We start from the raw sequence: 17,719 nt of genomic DNA, 5'->3' as shown, positions 1-17,719 counted from the left end.
GGACAGACACCGTTTGTATAAAACTATGAAAACTATGGCTGGGTAACTGAACTAGAAGCTCAGAGAGGCGTTTAGGACTGCAACTCTCTGTCCTGGTCTCAACTCTGGGTTGTCAGGGATTTAAATTACTAATAAAATTTGCCAGGTTCCTAGAAATGAGAGCAGCTCCATCCAAAGTGGGGTGAATGCCGTCTCTCCTAATAAGACCAGGTTTTCCCCAGAAAGTTTGCCAATTATTAACAAAACCCACATCGTTTGCTGGACACCACCTGGACAGCCAGCGGTTAAATGATGACATGCGGCTAAACATGTCATCACTGGTCAGATTTGGGAGGAGTCCAGAGAAAACTACGGAGTCCGACATCGTTTTTGCATATTCACACACCGAGGCAATATTAATTTTAGTGACCTCCGATTGGCGTAACCAGGTGTCATTGCCGCCGACGTGAATAACCATCTTACTGAATCTACGTTTAGCTTTAGCCAGCAGTTTTAAATTTGACTCAATGTCGCCCGCTCTGGCCCCAGGGATACATTTGATTATGGCCGCTGGTGTTGCTAACTTCACGTTTCTCAGAATAGAGCTGCCAATAACCAGAGTTTTATCCTCAGCGGGTGTGTCGCTGAGTGGGGAAATATATATATATATATAATTATAGATATTAGTTTTAAAAATATTTTGTCAACATTTATTTTTTGTAGGCAGTTTTAGATATTCATCAATAGATATTTATTGTACAGATTTTAATTTTTAATCTTGTTATTTTATAGATATTTTTTGGATATTCAAATTTTATATTTATACTTTTTAAATATTAATTTTTGCAGATATTACTTCATAGATGTTATTTTACAGATATTGATTTTAATATTATTTTATAGGTATTTTCTTAAGATATAATTTTATATAGTGAATAATGAGCTGATGACGCAGCTGTTAAAGTTCACTCTTCAGAGACACAATAAATCAGACAGTTTATATATTTATGTAAATAATATCTTTACACCATAAAACACATTAAAATACATACATCAGAATATCTCATGTCCATTAGATGCGTTTCATACTCAACACTGTTTGTGCCCCACACACGTGATACAGTCATAATATTTGCACAGGCATATTGTTCATATTAACAAAAAATATAATGTGTCAAATCTTTGTGTGTCAAACACAGTTCTTCAAACAGTTCAAGCTTCAGCAGATATTTATGAATATTTACAGACTTATACACAAGTTCATTAGAGAGACGAGCTGTAACGTCGGACTCTCTGAAACACATCGTCCCTCTGTCTCATTGGTCCATGGAGCTGTCTGTCACAGCCACTCCTGCGTAGCATTGGCTGGTGTCGGTCGGGAGATGATGGCGTTAAGATGGCGTCATTAAATCCACACTGTTTTTTGTTTTTTTTCTCTGCACGTCAACATGGAGTTTGGAAGCTCTGGATGTTTCCCGATTTGTAATAGATGGTCTCGTTTAGCCTAGCTTAGCACAAAGGCTGGAAGCAGGGGGAAACTGTTAGCTTAGCTTAGCACAAAGGCTGGAAGCAGGGGGAAACTGTTAGCTTAGCTTAGCACAAAGGCTGGAAGCAGGGGGAAACTGTTAGCCTAGCTTAGCACAGAGACTGGAAGCAGGGGGAAACTGTTAGTTTAGCTTAGCATAAAGACAGGAAACAAAGGGAAAGTGGTAGCTTAGCTTAGCATAAAGACGGGAAATGAAGGGAAACTGTTAGCTTAGCTTAGCATAAAGGCTGGAAGCAGGGGGAAACTGTTAGCCTCCATCTGAACAGATCTCCACCTTCCAACAGTTTAAACTCTGAGTCGCGTGACATGTATCAATCAGGTGAAGAAACAGAAATATAAACAGGAACTCTGTGGTTTTAGTAGCAGTTAGCGTTGAAGCTAATTGTTGACGTCATCACTATCAAACTGAATCTGAGTTATTAACCCTATAAATACTAACATACCCGTTAAAGTGACAACATTGAAGTATTCTGAGAGAGTAATTTCTGTGTTCATGAATGGCTGGTGATTTATTTCCTCCTGTTTGTGCTAAGCTAGGCTAACACTGAGTCCTGGATTCACACAGATTAAAATGTCTGACTGTTCCTTTAACTTGGCCCGTCAGTGTGCTAGGCAGGCTACAGACTCTTATTTTGGCGGTGAGCTGCATGCTGAGCAGTTGAACTGTTGATGACATCATCACTGTCAGTCATTGCAACGCTGACGGAGTTGGCGGCGATGACATCATCAGCACATCACTTGTTACGATGATGTGACGAGCCAACGTCACAGCGATAGAAAGCACCATATGATGTCATAGTTATCATCAAGGACCACAGGAAGTGACACTGATCTGAGTCTGAACAGAGTGCGGTGAGGTCATCGGTGAGGTCATCGGTGAGGTCATTGGTGAGGTCATCAGGCGTCGATGCGGAAGGACAGCAGCTTCTCAGAGTGCATGTTGTTGAGTGTCCGCAGGTCGGGCAGCTTCAGCAGCAGTTTGGTGAAACGCGGCGAGTCGAGGTTGTGATGGTTGTTGCCGGCGTCGACGGCGGGTTTGTTGACCAGCGAGCGAAGCGCTTTGATGAGGTTCTCCTGCAGCTGCTCCACGGACGCCACGTTCTCGATACCAAACCGGTCTGAAGAGCAAGAGAAGAAGAATAGGAAGTGTTATTACTCAAGCTCAAACAGATTTTAAAAGAAAGAACGTTAATATGAATGAATGAATATGAATATGAACAGCTGATTGTATTGAAGATACTGGGGATTAAAGTTCGGTTGTGTCATCGCCGTCTGTGATGAACTGTGACGTTCACTGACCTGCCGACACCAGCACCACAGCAGTGAACAGCCCCAGCTCCTGGGCGCTCAGATCCAGCACAGCCAGTTTGTAGCTGAAGTCAAACATGGCTCCCAGCAGCTCATTCATCCCCATCGCCCGCAGCTCCTCCAGCCTGTAGGTGGCGCCGGAGATGAAGGTCACCGTCTGCTCCTTCACGTCGAACAGGGACGCAAAGCGCACCATCAGCACCTGGAGGAGGAAGATGATGTTGGATGAGCTGCAGTTCCTGTAACGGCCACAAGAGGCTGCAGACAGGAAAACACCCGACATCTTTCTGGGAATATAAAGTCAGTGCGTCTCGTCTCAACATCAGTTCGTCATTTTGGGAAATTCACCTGTTCTCTCTTTTCTTTTAGCAGGTTAGCTTAGCTTAGCATGAAGACTGGAAACAGGGGGAACAGTTAGCCTGACTGTCCAAACATGTTATGTCTCGTTTGTTTCATCTGCGCACAAACTGAACAGAGCGAGTGATTTCCTGAAGTCTCCACTGACAGGACTTCACTTCCTGTGGACAGAGCCAGGCTAGCTGGTTCCTGTCTTCATGCTAAGCTAAACTACCACTTTCTGTTAGTTTCCTGTCTTTATGCTAAGCTAAGCTACCACTTTCCCTTCGTTTCCTGTCTTTATGCTAAGCTAAGCTACCACTTTCCCTTTGATTCCTGTCTTAATGCTAAGCTAAGCTACCACTTTCCCTTTGTTTCCTGTCTTAATGCTAAGCTAAGCTACCACTTTCCCTTCATTTCCCGTCTTTATGCTAAGCTAAGCTACCACTTTCCCTTTGTTTCCTGTCTTTATGCTAAGCTAAACTAACAGTTTCCCCCTGCTTCCAGTCTTTGTGCTAAGCTAGGCTAACAGTTTCCCCCTGCTTCCAGTCTTTGTGCTAAGCTAGGCTAACAGTTTCCCCCTGCTTCTAGTCTTTGTGCTAAGCTAAGCTAACAGTTTCCCCCTGCTTCCACTCTTTGTGCTAAGCTAAGCTAACAGTTTCCCCCTGCTTCCAGTCTTTGTGCTTAGCTAGGCTAACAGTTTCCCTCTGTTTCCAGCCTTTATGCTAAGCTAGGCTAACCATCAGTCTGAACATCGACCTCTCAGCAGCAGAGAGAAGATTATCGAGACTCCGCCCGTCGTACCTCGAAGGTGCCGGCCTTGAGCAGGGTGACCTGGTCGTTCTGGGTCAGAGCACTGAATCCTGGGATATGTTTGGCAAACTCCACCACCTCTCTGACGGCGGGGGTGAAGGACAGAGAGAAGTCCTCCCAGATCTCCTGAGGGGTCTTTGAGGGGTCGGCGTGAGGCTGCATGTTCATGGGACAGGCCTGGAGACAGACGACACGTCTCTGTTTACGTTTACAGTTCAATTCAAAAAGCTTTATTGACACCAACATTTATGTGTGTTGACAAAGAACAATTTAACTGGGTTTGTTTTGATTGGCTCTTACCAGCACTATCCCCGTGCGGTTCTTCATTGGACACTTCTGCCCCGGGGTCACATGATCGCCGAGCCTGTCTCCTCCAGTCACGTTACTGTTATGCTGGCTCCGCCTCCCGTTGCTGTGGTGATGGTGGTGTGTGCCGTTGCGACCGTTGTCTTGTGGCAGGTAGCGCCCCGCCCCGAGGTTGTTGTTGTGGTGATAGATGGTGTTGAGGTCGTTGGCGTGGTAACCATTGGGGCAGCGGTTGGGCCCCCAGGGCTCTGCCTCCCCATTGTGGTGGTGGGCGTGGTTATTCTGCTGCTGCTGCTGCTGAGGTGGCGCGTAGGGATTGGTCAGCTTGTCATGGGCGTACAAGAAGGTCTCTCGGTGAGCACGGGCAATGGCGCTGATGGTGGAGTCCAGCCCCGGGCTGGGAGGCGGGGAGGAGGAGGATGAGCACGAGGAGGAGGAGGAGGAGGAGGAGGAGGAGGGTGGGCTCTGACACGGGGGAGGAGGAAGAGGAGGAGGTGAGGAGGAGGAAGCAGGGGCGGGAGCTGAGGGGGAGGAAGGAGTGAGTGGCAGGGCGGAGGGCTGGGGCTGAGCAGCGATGGTGACGCCCGGGCAGGGAGAGGAGGAGGAGGAGGATGACGAAGATGACGAGGAGGAGGAAGAGAGGCTGGCGAGCTGGAAGTCGTTCTGCAGCTGGTTGTTCACCATGTTGTTCATGGCGCTCTGCATCTCTGCCAACATCCTCTGTTTCTCACGCTTCGGGATCCGACCGAAACGAACCGCTGTGAGGAGGAAGAGGAGGAGATGTTACAGATCAGAACTGTAATCACAGCAAAACTAAAATACTCTTTCTTTAACTACATGTTCCTGTTGTCAGACAGACAGGTGTACTCACCGTCGCGGCTCATGCCCACAGACAAACACTTCCTGAAGCGACACTGCTGACAGCGGTTCCTGTTGATCCTCACGATGGTGCAGCTCTCATTCTTCACACACTTCTTATACTGGATGTTCTGTTGGATGCTGCGCCGGAAGAAACCCTACAGACAGACAGACAGACAGCTTTAATGGCTGTGTGTCCCACAGTTTGGTGTTCACGTTTTCTTGAAGTGTTCAGGATCAAGTCTACTCAGGAGTTCTTCTAGTCTGCTCGAGGTCTTGATGTGTGTCTCACCTTGCAGCCTTCACAGGCGTGAACTCCGTAGTGGAAACCTGAAGCTACGTCACCACAAACTTTACACAGCAGCACCATGCTGTTCAGCTCTGCAACACACACACACACACACACACACGTCAGAGTCACATGGATTTACTGCACATTTAAACTGAGCTCTCTTCACTTAAAGGAACAGCATCTGTGTTTCAGTAACTCAACACTTGTTAAATTAAATTCATGATGAAGACTTTGTTTTTGTCTCTCGACTCCGTCGTGAACCAAGAATCCAAAGAGGATCAAATCTGTTTCGTCTCGTGTCACACTCAGTCCTACTGGTTTATCTGTCAGCTCCTTACTGGTCAGACTGGCCACAGACTTGCTGGGCGACGCCCTCAGGGAGCCGCCGCTGTCGTCTCGGCCTCGAGGTGAACCTCCTGCTGAGGAGGAGCCATCTTCTCCTGCGGAGCCTGAGCTGCTGCTGCTGCTGAGGGACGAAGAGGAGGACGAAGAGGAAGAGGAGGTGAAACAGGGCTGGGAGTTGGAGTTCTCGCTGTACATAGAGACTGGACTGGTCCGAGCCGGAGAGCCTCCACATGAACCCACGTAGGAGATCACACCTCCTGCAGACAGAGGAGGAGGAGGGGGAGGGGGAGGAGGAGGAGGGGTGATAAACAGCAAACAAACAAACAATAATCAGAAATTAAATATTAAAAATATAAATGAATGAACCAATAAAAACAGACAAACGGCTGTAAATTAAAGGTCCAGTGTTGGAGGAGTCAGAGGCTGTGGGAAAACCAAGATGGCCGACATTATAACATGTATCTAAAACCAGTGTTTGGTCAGTCCATTCGACATCATCATCATCATCATCATCATCACCATCAGGATTCAGTGAGCTTTCAGCTTGTTAGTATTGGACCTTTTTCCTGTTGACCTATTACGTCACAGACCAAACAATGGACAAACAAGTTAGCTACGGTTAGCTAGCAGCTAACTGCTACCATGGTGGACAACTTTACAGCTCTGTACATTTGGTCCGTCCAAAAAGTCATGGCTCTGGATGTAGATTTCTCCATGTTGTTACCGGCTTCTTCTTCTCTTACACATTTAATGCTATTGGACTTCCGGGTCAAAGCCCGGGGCGGAAACTGTGGAGCATGCTCAGAGCGCCTCGGCCAGTTTGGGTCTGATTGACTGTATACATGCAGGAGTCACATGATCTGGGTGTGTTAGTCCCACTGTGACACATTCACTGCAGGAACATTTCACTCACACTGACATGTTCACAGGGGTTTTAAATAAATCAGTTTTCTCTGTCGTCGTGGAAACGTGCTGAGTGACAGACGACTGTTCATGTTTTTTGTTTTGCCTTTTTTGCAGAGACATTTATTGACAGCATTCGACATGCAAATATTTCACCAGAACAAGTTCGCCCCAACAGTGTTGCTGCATCCTGAGTTTAGTCCCGCCCAAGACGACTGTGATTGGTTTAAAAATATACAACCAAGTGAGCGTTAATGGATGATCCCAGACCTCCGTTCAACTGTGGAGACAGTTATTGTTGATGAACATCAGAGATGATGAAAAGTCCGACTGCGTGACATCAGTGACGACAGGAAGTGACAGGTGACGGGGGACGACTGTAACGTGACACAGAGACATGTTGCTGCTTCAGTCTCATCTACAGATGTGAGAGCAGTTTTCATCCTGCAGCTCCTCCTCCTCCTCCTCATCTCTGTGTGCACCCACGTGTCAGCGCTGCACGTGACACACACACACAACACACACACACACGTTGCTATCTGATCATCATTCTGATGGTTTACCCAGATAATAACTGCTGCATGTATCCACTCAGTGCGACTGGAGTCAGACTCAGTGTTCTGTGCACGCACCACTTTTTCTTTCGCAGGCTTTCACCAGGAAGAAGAAGAAGAAGAAGGAGATGATGTAGCAGCAGATCAGTTACTCCCGGAAAAACAAACAAACTCTATGGCAACTGAGAAGCAGAAGATGCACTTCTGGACGGACGAGGAAACTATGGTCATGCTCCGACAGCTACAGGAGCTAAACATGTTGAAGTTTATGGATGGGAGGAAAACACGAAACACAGATTTATTCTGAACAAGAACTGGAACTAGTTCAGTACGCACGATATTAAAAAGGACACTGCGCTGCCTATCAGACGTACTTTACTGCATGTTTACTCAGACATGACGAGAAGACCGACTTCACTGATGAGCCGAGCTATGAGCTTAGCTCCACTACTGTATCTGTCTGAGGTTAGCTTAGCATCAGCTAATATTATCTCGGTCACTTTCTCTCTGACGTTAGCTTAGCATTAGAGCTTAGTCGGGCCCAAAAAATCCAGCCCGACCCGGCCCGAGCCTGTGCACAAGCCTGTGCCCGTCCAATTAACTGTAATTATGGGCCCAAGCCCGATTTAAACCCGACATTTTTCAATAAGTTAGCTGTTATAATTAAGAGTATTAAACCACAAGTCTTGTTATTTGAATGACAGAAACACAGGATCGTAATGAATGGCACAACACAGGAGCATGATTATGTAATAAAACAGGTGTTTATTTTAGGATCCAGGTGGTGAAGGACTGTGCGCGCACAATGTTGCAACATTGTAACTGAGGGCCGAATTCACAAAAGGATTGCGTGGCTTTTGCGGCTGCTAAACCGGTAAAAATGGAGCAAACAGATATCGTCTAATTCACAAAGCACGCGCAGAGGGTGAAATGCTCCACTAACTGCGCTGCCAAGCAGATTGCGTCTCGGTGCTCCGGTGTTATTTGCACGTATTTAAATGAGGTAATATGCATATATTTGGCGCAACAATTGCCCCTTTCTATGCAAATGAGCCTCATTGATAAACAACGTCTAATTCACTAACACCAGCGCTAATAGCCACACGCAGTTTGAGTGAAGTAAATAACGTCTTTAGAAAGCTGGTGCAAACTGGGCGCTCCTCTGTGGAAGCCTCTCGCCCAGACTTTCCAGTGATCGTGGCAGCAGTGATCGTCTGTTAAATCAGTCTGTAAATAATATTTTGACATTATTATTATAATCATTATTACTTTAATGGCATCCGAAGATATTGATGCGTTGAACAGGTGACAGTCTGCGGTCGTTCTCAAAACGCACTTCTGTCACGCACTTCAAAAGCAACTTTCAATAATTTATTTTATGGTTCCATAATTCATATTAAATTGAAAAGATAACGAAAAAACAGCTACAAGTGAGAGGGAATAGTGATAAAGTGGTCAAACTTGGTCAAATCCACAGCCTCAACCCATCCGACACTGTTAGACTGACTCACCAGCAGACATCACTACATGAGGGTTTACAGTATTCAGTACTTTGCCAAACAAAGTCTGCCATTGTTCTGCCACGGTGTTCTTGGTGCAAAGCCAGCATTTATACTTTGCCATGTGGCTAATTGCAATCAGGGGCAAATCAGGGGCAAACTGCACTCAGCTGCCAAACTTTGTGGGCGTGTTTGCGCTGGTATATCATTAGCGCAATATCCTTTGTGAATAGGACGTTAAGATGGAGCAAACTGCGGGTGCAAGTGAAGTGCAATTCAAGGTGCTATCAGCGGCCGCAGTTCATTCTTTGTGAATTCAGCCCTAAGTTTGTTGTAACTTTATGTGTCATACAAAGTGTGGTTTAATTTTATTTTTTATAATACTGTAGCGTCCGCCAGGACATGTGGAAAGGATGACGCAGTTATTCGGCAATTAAACCACTGTTTATTACTGAACAGTACAGGTTACTGTTGGCTGTAACCACACCAAAACAACCAACAAACAACAACTTAGCTGTAACTCCATCTGTGCACTCCTGCTCTCTCCTCCAGCTCGCTCATACCAGACATATTGGATGAAGCGAGATACCCAACTCAGCTCACTTCCTGATTCAGTGACGTCAGCGCCACGCCTCCGTAGGAGACTTGCGGCAGCTCTGAATGTATTGTCGTCAATGAGGAAAATGAACGTGATCACAATTTATGGTCAATTCTTTCGCCTTATAGTCACTAAAGTAAATATTGGGTTCGTTTTCCACAAGCCACACATCTTACCAACATTCTGACACTAAAGCTGCATTTTTCATCCGCACAGATCAAGAGAAAGTTAACTTTGTTTGAGCCCTGTCCGTCTCAGAATCTCGCGAGATCTCGTGATCTTGATAAACAGGCGGTAAAATCACAGTTAGTTTACAAACAGTTATTCACCGCCAGTAATAAATAAAAAATGCCCAAGCTTTGTGCAACAATAGGCTGCAATAATAGGAAGAATGTATTTTCATTCCTCCTGCTTCTCGATCCACATACACAGACATCCACAGAGCCTCTGTTCAACACTGTAGTGGTGGTGGTGGGTGGGGGAGGGAGAACAGGCTCTGATTGGAGGGAGAGCTAACCACGCCCACTTAGGAGACAGGAAGAGTAACCGTTTTCTTAACATTGGATAAGCCTACAGTGGGGTATCTCCCTTCATCCAATGTCTCTGCTCATACACACACCAGCACTCGCACTCACACAGCCCTCCTCATCCCCGTCACACTCGCACCCCGCACCTCATTCAATCCCAAACATGCCATTAACTCACAGAACATTAACATTATAACAGAACATTTACTGCAGGGTCGCTACAACACACAGCCCATAACATTATCAAATCATAGCTTTAAAAAAAAAAAAAAAAAGTCATATCTGACCAGGCCCGGCATGGGCCCGTCGGGGGGGGGGGGGCTCCCAGCCCGACCCAGCTTGGGCCCGCGGGCCGGGCAGAGAATCTAAGCTCTACTTACCATCAGCTAATATTATCTAGGTCACTTTCTCTCTAAGGTTAGCTTAGCATCAGCTAATATTATCTAGGTCACTTTCTCTCTAAGGTTAGCTTAGCATCAGCTAATATTATCTAGGTCACTTTCTCTCTAAGGTTAGCTTAGCATCAGCTAATATTATCTAGGTCACTTTCTCTCTAAGGTTAGCTTAGCATCAGCTAATATGATCTAGGTCACTTTCTCTCTAAGGTTAGCTTAGCATCAGCTAATATGATCTAGGTCACTTTCTCTCTAAGGTTAGCTTAGCATCAGCTAATATGATCTCGGTCACTTTCTGTCTGAGGTTAGCTTAGCATCAGCTAATATGATCTCGGTCACTTTCTCTCTAAGGTTAGCTTAGCATCAGCTAATATTATCTAGGTCACTTTCTCTCTAAGGTTAGCTTAGCATCAGCTAATATGATCTCGGTCACTTTCTGTCTGAGGTTAGCTTAGCATCAGCTAATAATATCTAGGTCACTTTCTGTCTGAGGTTAGCTTAGCATCAGCTAATATGATCTAGGTCACTTTCTCTCTGAGGTTAGCTTAGCATCAGCTAATATGATCTCGGTCACTTTCTCTCTAAGGTTAGCTTAGCATCAGCTAATATGATCTTGGTCACTTTCTGTCTGAGGTTAGCTTAGCATCAGCTAATATTATCTAGGTCACTTTCTCTCTGAGGTTAGCTTAGCATCAGCTAATATTATCTAGGTCACTTTCATTCTGAGGTTAGCTTAGCATCAGCTAATATTATCTCATTCACTTTCTCTCTGAGGTTAGCTTAGCATCAGCTGATATTATCTCAGTCACTTTCTCTCTGAGGTTAGCTTAGCATCAGCTGATATTATCTCAGTCACTTTCTCTCTGAGGTTAGCTTAGCATCAGCTGATATTATCTAGGTCACTTTCTCTCTGAGGTTAGCTTAGCATCAGCTAATATTATCTAGGTCACTTTTTTTCTGAGGTTAGCTTAGCATCAGCTAATATTATCTCAGCCACTTTCACTCTGAGGTTAGCTTAGCATCAGCTGATACTATCTCAGTCACTTTCTCTCTGAGGTTAGCTTAGCATCAGCTGATATTATCTCAGTCACTTTCACTCTGAGGTTAGCTTAGCATCAGCTGATATTATCTAGGTCACTTTCTCTCTGAGGTTAGCTTAGCATCAGCTGATACTATCTAGGTCACTTTCTCTCTGAGGTTAGCTTAGCATCAGCTGATACTATCTCAGTCACTTTCTCTCTGAGGTTAGCTTAGCATCAGCTGATACTATCTCAGTCACTTTCTCTCTGAGGTTAGCTTGGCATCAGCTAATATTATCTCAGTCACTTTCTCTCTGAGGTTAGCTTAGCATCAGCTGATATTATCTAGGTCACTTTCTCTCTGAGGTTAGCTTAGCATCAGCTGATACTATCTAGGTCACTTTCTCTCTAAGGTTAGCTTAGCATCAGCTGATACTATCTCAGTCACTTTCTCTCTAAGGTTAGCTTGGCATCAGCTAATATTATCTCAGTCACTTTCTCTCTGAGGTTAGCTTAGCATCAGCTGATATTATCTCAGTCACTTTCTCTCTGAGGTTAGCTTAGCATCAGCTGATATTATCTCAGTCACTTTCACTCTGAGGTTAGCTTAGCTCGTGTTTGATAATGATGATGTAATCAGTTGTCTGACTGGGTCACATGACACAAACATCACAACATTCTGTACAGATGTGTTCTACCTCACACACACGTTTGACACAACAGTAATCTGATTACGCGTCAGATCAGTCTGAAGTTTTCACGCCACAGCTGTAGGAGTGTGACGGTCATGTGAGTGCTGGTCTTTGTTTGTAAACATGTAAACAGCATCATCACATTTTCATGAACAACATCTCAAAACTTTCCAGGACTTTTCAAGGACCCATAGAAACATTTTCATTTCAAGCATGTGAATCACTGCGTCTGCTGCACCTGTCGTCATGGTTACAGTGCTTTACTACACAAACACACACACACACACACACACACACACAATGTCTCACTTCCTGTTCAGGCAACGTCTAAACCTGTGGTTCCCAACTGGTGGGTCGCGGTCCAAAAGTGAGTGGACTCTGAATGGACCTCAAGTGACTCAAGTGTAAAAAAGAAACAACCACACTTTATTTTGAAGTGCAGTGAATCTCCAGCACAGAGCTTTTATTTTGAAGAGCTGTTTCCTGCTGTAGAGCGACTGACAGACAGAGACAGAAAACCAGCTGGACGAGACATCTGAACATGAGAGTGACCCTGATTAAACTGTGTGGACCTGATGACTGAAGGCTGGCTGTGCAGTGATGTAACAGTTAGTTTGATCACCATGGTAACAGTTAACTGAGACAGAGGATCAAAGGTCAGGGTGTGATGTAATGAGACAGTAGAACATCCTGACTGAATGTGACAGCACCAACTGTTTAACGGCGGCTGCAGGACGTGCTCAGTGTAAAAAGTAAAAGTATGAGACTTGGATCGCACCCCCACCTGACACTGACACAGGAAGTGAATCTCAATGAGGTCGTCTCAGTTTGTCAGGTGATAAATAATGACGTGATGAGATTTTCTACCCCAAAGGTCAAAGGTCAGCTTGACTGTGACATCATCATGTTTTAACATCATATCTCAGGAACAGAAGGGGAGACATTTGGTCAGATACTGAATTGGTGACTCTAATCTTGAAACTGTGCTGATTGTATAGATCTTCTGTGTGTGAAGCATCCGTGTTTTCACTGACATGGATGGAGACTGTCAGAGACACTGGACTGGTGGGCGGAGTCATACAACCACAGGGTGGACTGGTGGGCGGAGTCATACAACCACAGGGTGGACTGGTGGGCGGAGTCATATAACCAGGGAGCGGTGACTCTAGGTTTTAGGCCCAATCCCAATACCCCCCCTTGCCCACTACCCCTTGGCCCTCAAAATGCAGCAACGAGGGGTAGGGGTTGAAATCTTTCCCTAGGAATTGGGACACCACTCACTACGTCACTGCATCGGTTACGTTCACGCATACGTAACTATTTTAAACAGGAAGCTGTGAGCCATCTACATTTCCAACCGGCATCTACAACGCAAGGGTAACGTTAGCTACTATTATGCTTGCTACTAACGTACCATTAGAGTAATAAGATATGTACGACAGGGGACTTCTGCTGCTGGTTAGCTGGTTAGCCTCGTAATGTTAGCTGCTTAGTTAGCTAGCTAAGCAGCTAACATTACGAGGCAGCGTAGTTATGCTAGCTGGCGTGTTATCGTAATGTGAAAAGTCCGACAATTTTGCAGAACAGGACAGATGACAGACACCAGATAGTGCGAGCTGGCTAACTAGCTAACAAGCAACCTGACGACGGTAACGTTAGCTATGTATGAACTTTTTTCCTCGTTTCTCGCTCGGTGGTAGCCATGGCGACGTCTACCCCTCGCTGGAAAGTCAGCATCTGAAATCCCTCGCTCCGAAGGGCTAGTTTCATACCCACTACCCCTCGTTATGCCCCCTACACACAAAAAGGAACTGGGACACCACTACCCCTCGCGGGAACACGCAAATGTAGGGGTAGGGTCAAGGGGGGGTACTGGGACGGGCCCTTAATCATGATTAATTAATTGATTGTTAATGAATGAATTTAAAAAAATAAAGAATGAAAATGACTGAGGAAAGTGTTCACAATCTGCTGTGACGTATTATATCACAGAATTATTCCACATACAGAGAATATGTCTGTAAACATCAGTGAACTCACTGAGTTTAATGTGATTCAACCGGCTGCTGCTCTGTTTCCTTCCTCCCTCCTCCTCCTCCCTCATGTGGACTGTGGAGGAGGCTCGTGTGTTGTCAGTAGTCACGCCTCTGAGCCACGTGTGTCCTCAGACACACACTCTCCTCCCTCGGCTGCGCTCACGTTCCCTCCATTCATCTCAGCACACGCAGGCAGGACTCATGGACTTGTGAGGACCCTCAGTGATGTCGCACAAATACACACTGAAGTGTTTTAAAACCAGGCGTTCCTGCAGATACTTACAAGTCTTTAAAGACACTGAATTCATCTATTAATTTTATTTTATTCTAATTATTCATCTATTAAAACGTCCTCCGTCCATCAGGAGTCTGATAAATGCTCCGACAGTGACAATTTGCTCTAAGTCTCACAGCACCTGGTGACATCTGTTCTCTTTACATGATTTCCTGAACGCCTCTCACGTCAACAGATCACATTTAGTTTCCAGCCGGACGCTCTCTGTCTACTCGCCAGCTGTCTCTTCACCGGACTCAAAGGAAGTAGACTGTGGCTGTAAACCTGCTGTCCGACACTTGTTTCGGCCGGCGTTCTCCCGTCTGTCTGCTGTCTGTGTGTTACTGTCTCTGAACTCCCTTCGCTTCAGGAAACAACAACCTGCGAGCTGTCAACTGTAGAGTTTGGACTCAGATTTGCATCGTACTTGAAGTTGCGTCTGCTTTGTTGTGTCAGTGAACTGTTGTAAAGATCTACAATGAATAAACCAACTTGTGAACACAGCTCAGAAAAGCTCAGACTCAGAGGACGCTTGTGATGCTGATCTGTGTTCTGACAGTCTGTGTTCTTGTGTCACAACGTTCAAACACAACCTCCGTTCAATCCTATCTGTGCCGTGGGTCAGATCTCAGACCGTCCTGACGTCCTGCCAGATCAGCAGACTTCCGGTTGCTGCCGTCAACAGAGCCACTCTCCTCTTAAGGTGTGGACACACCAAACCGACATCAAAGAACTAGCGGTGACGAAAGCCAACTGTTGCGTCGTCTACGTCGCCTCACGTCGCCCTGTGTCAGTTGCATTTGAACACACTACACGGACTACATCCGACGGCCAAGTAGCACGTACGTTCTGCGCCTGCGTGAGAGAGAGCGGAGTGAGAGAGTGGTACATCCTGTCAGCCGAGGGGTTTCCTATCTGTGCAGCCGAGCACCGCAGCACCTCCACGGACTATTACATCCAGACTGTCCCGGTGTTTCCTCCGCAGGCTCCACTTCACTCAGCTGCCCGATAAACCCGCTGCTTCTTCCCACTTTAACCTGAATAACAAACCAGGGCTCGGTGCTCCGGTTGGATCCAAACGGAGAGCCGGGGCTAGCTCAGAGACTAGCGGAGGCTAACTGGCTGTGCTTCCCTCCGGTCATGCTGCGGCTAACGCTCCGCTAGCCGCTCCCAGCTAGCTCCGGTTTGTTATTCAGGTTAAAGTGTGAAGAAGCAGCGGGTCTGTGGGGCAGCTGAGTGAAGTGGAGCCTGAGGAGGAAGCACCGGTTAGCCCCGGTTTCACTACAGGCAGATTCACTCGCTACAGGGGCAAGGAAATAAAACCTGAACAGCCAATCAGAGTGATCTCTCTCACCGACAAGCTCCGCCGCCGATTCAACATGCTCAATCGGCCGAAAAGCTGCCGATGCCAAAGTGCTGACGGTGCGGGACACACCGCAAAAACTAGGCCGACAGACGCTCACCGACGGCCTGACTTTGGTCGACGGCCGACCGTCAGCTTGGTGTGTCAGGACCTTTAGAGAGTCTGCACGGTTAGCACGAGCTAACACAGCAGCAGCGCTAACACGACACAGAAACAGCTCGACTCTGTTAAACCAGTTAAAAACCATCAGGTAACGTTAGCCATGCGATGCTAACAGTTAGCCATCCAGTTAGCTAATTTAGTCGACATGTTTCCAAAGCTCCATAACCAGCTGCATCATTCACTCACTCATTCATTCACATTTCACTACAAACTACAGACTCTGCAGTGGGCTGATATTTATGACTTTGCAGCATCAGTGGCAGCAGTGGGTCACAAGTAAGACTCGGATCTTTGCACTCAAGTCCCGAGTCTTAAACTTTGAGGTTCAAGTCGTAAACAAGTTATAATAGTCTCTTCACCACATGTGAGACATTGTGACAGCAGAGTGTGTCATGGTTGTTGGATGTTTGGTCAACTTCATGTATCAGATCCACACACACACACACACACACACACACAGGAGGAGGAGGAGCATTACGTAATGAGCTCAGTCTGACCGGCAGCCAATCACAGCGCGCGGAGCTGAGTGAAAACAAAGCGCACATGGCCCGGTGTGTCGTCCATGTGAACCGGCGGCGGCGGCGGCGGCGGCGGCTGTGGTGCTGGGAGCGCGCATGCACGCGCACATCCCTGCCTGTCCACCTGACACCGAGCGACCCACCGACCGACAGTGTCATCGTGACCCACTTCCTCCAACACAACCGGGATCACGGTGCCGGTCCCCGTGATGGTCCTCACACACACATGATGAGCGCAGAGAGGAGCGAGGCGGCACAGCGGAAACACTGGCAAAAAATACACGAATAAGAGCTTAATGCGCGCGGACTGAGCGGCGGGAAACACTCATTAACATCATCATCATCATCATCATCATCATGTTCCTGACAGGTGACACAGACAGGTGACACCGGAGGAGGAGCCACAGCCCAGTGACACCTGTATTCACCGCCTGACGGTTCACAGCTGAGTCTGCGCTCCGTGTGCCGCGCGGCAAAAAGCTCCAGCTTCTCTGTTGGTGTTTAATCATTCATTCATTCATTCATTCATTCATTCATTTCATTCATTCATGTCCCATAGCTTCGTGTTATCCGGGGTCCAGCCCTCCGCAGTCCTCCGAGCCGACACATCAAACACAGACGCGTTTTGACGCGCGGCTTGCCGCTCACACCTGCCGCCTCAAACTGCCGCATCAGATCTGACACGTCCCAAAACTCAAAATCCAAATATGCACACACACACACACACACACACACACACACACACACACTTACCACGCTGCATTTCATAAACTCAAGTCAAACACACACGCGCCGCGCGCGCTCCAGATCTGACGTCACTTTGATTTTGGGATAAGAAGGTGTTGTTTACCTGAGCTGCTGCTGCTGCTATTGTTATTGTTGTTGTTGTTGTTGTTGTTTGTGTCCATGGCAGTCGTTGTCATCCTGGAGTCCGTCAGTCATGCACGAGAGCGTTTTTTAAAAGTCTCCTCTGAGCTCATGACGAAGAAGAGACGCGGCAGCAGCAGGAGGACTGAAGAAGAAGAAGAAGAAGAAGAAGAAGAAGAAGAAGAAGAAGGATCCACCTGAGTGTGTCTCAGAGCACAGGTGATGTCTGTCTGTCTGTCTGCTGCACGAGGAGCCTGCTGTCACTCGCTGCACGCGCTTCCCTCTCTCACTGTTTTTTTTTCTTTCAAACAGGGCGCGCGCTCCGCTGGATGATGACGTGAATGTGCGGGGGCCACCGTGCCCGCACGCGGCAGAAAACGGGACCATGTGACCGCGGGGAGAGCCTCGTGCCCCAGTGACACACTTTCCCGCCCCTCTTCTCTCCTCTGGGTTGTAGCTCCGTGTTTAAAGCTCCGAGCACGTGGAGCTGCAGCCCGCTGCTCAGATGCAGGGGGTTGTGGGATATGTA

At 46.8% G+C, this 17,719-nt stretch overlaps 1 protein-coding gene across 1 annotated transcript; it reads right to left on the bottom strand.

Moving 5' to 3' along the window:
* Nucleotides 1-970: 970 nt before the first annotated feature.
* On the bottom strand, nucleotides 971-17,490 carry nr1d1 (nuclear receptor subfamily 1, group d, member 1). Its single transcript, XM_033645203.2, has 8 exons — nucleotides 17,174-17,490; nucleotides 5,777-6,040; nucleotides 5,439-5,527; nucleotides 5,160-5,304; nucleotides 4,283-5,046; nucleotides 3,974-4,159; nucleotides 2,825-3,035; nucleotides 971-2,643 (listed from the first exon to the last, which is right to left on the bottom strand). Exons 1-8 carry the CDS (start codon nucleotides 17,244-17,246, stop codon nucleotides 2,423-2,425), a joined length of 1,953 nt encoding a protein of 650 aa, XP_033501094.2. The 5' UTR covers nucleotides 17,247-17,490; the 3' UTR covers nucleotides 971-2,422.
* Between the last annotated feature and the right edge of the window lie 229 nt (nucleotides 17,491-17,719).

Source organism: Epinephelus lanceolatus, chromosome 18, assembly GCF_041903045.1.
Source record: "Epinephelus lanceolatus isolate andai-2023 chromosome 18, ASM4190304v1, whole genome shotgun sequence".
Classification (NCBI taxonomy): Eukaryota; Metazoa; Chordata; class Actinopteri; order Perciformes; family Serranidae; genus Epinephelus; species Epinephelus lanceolatus.
This window is presented reverse-complemented; position numbering and strand designations above follow the sequence as displayed.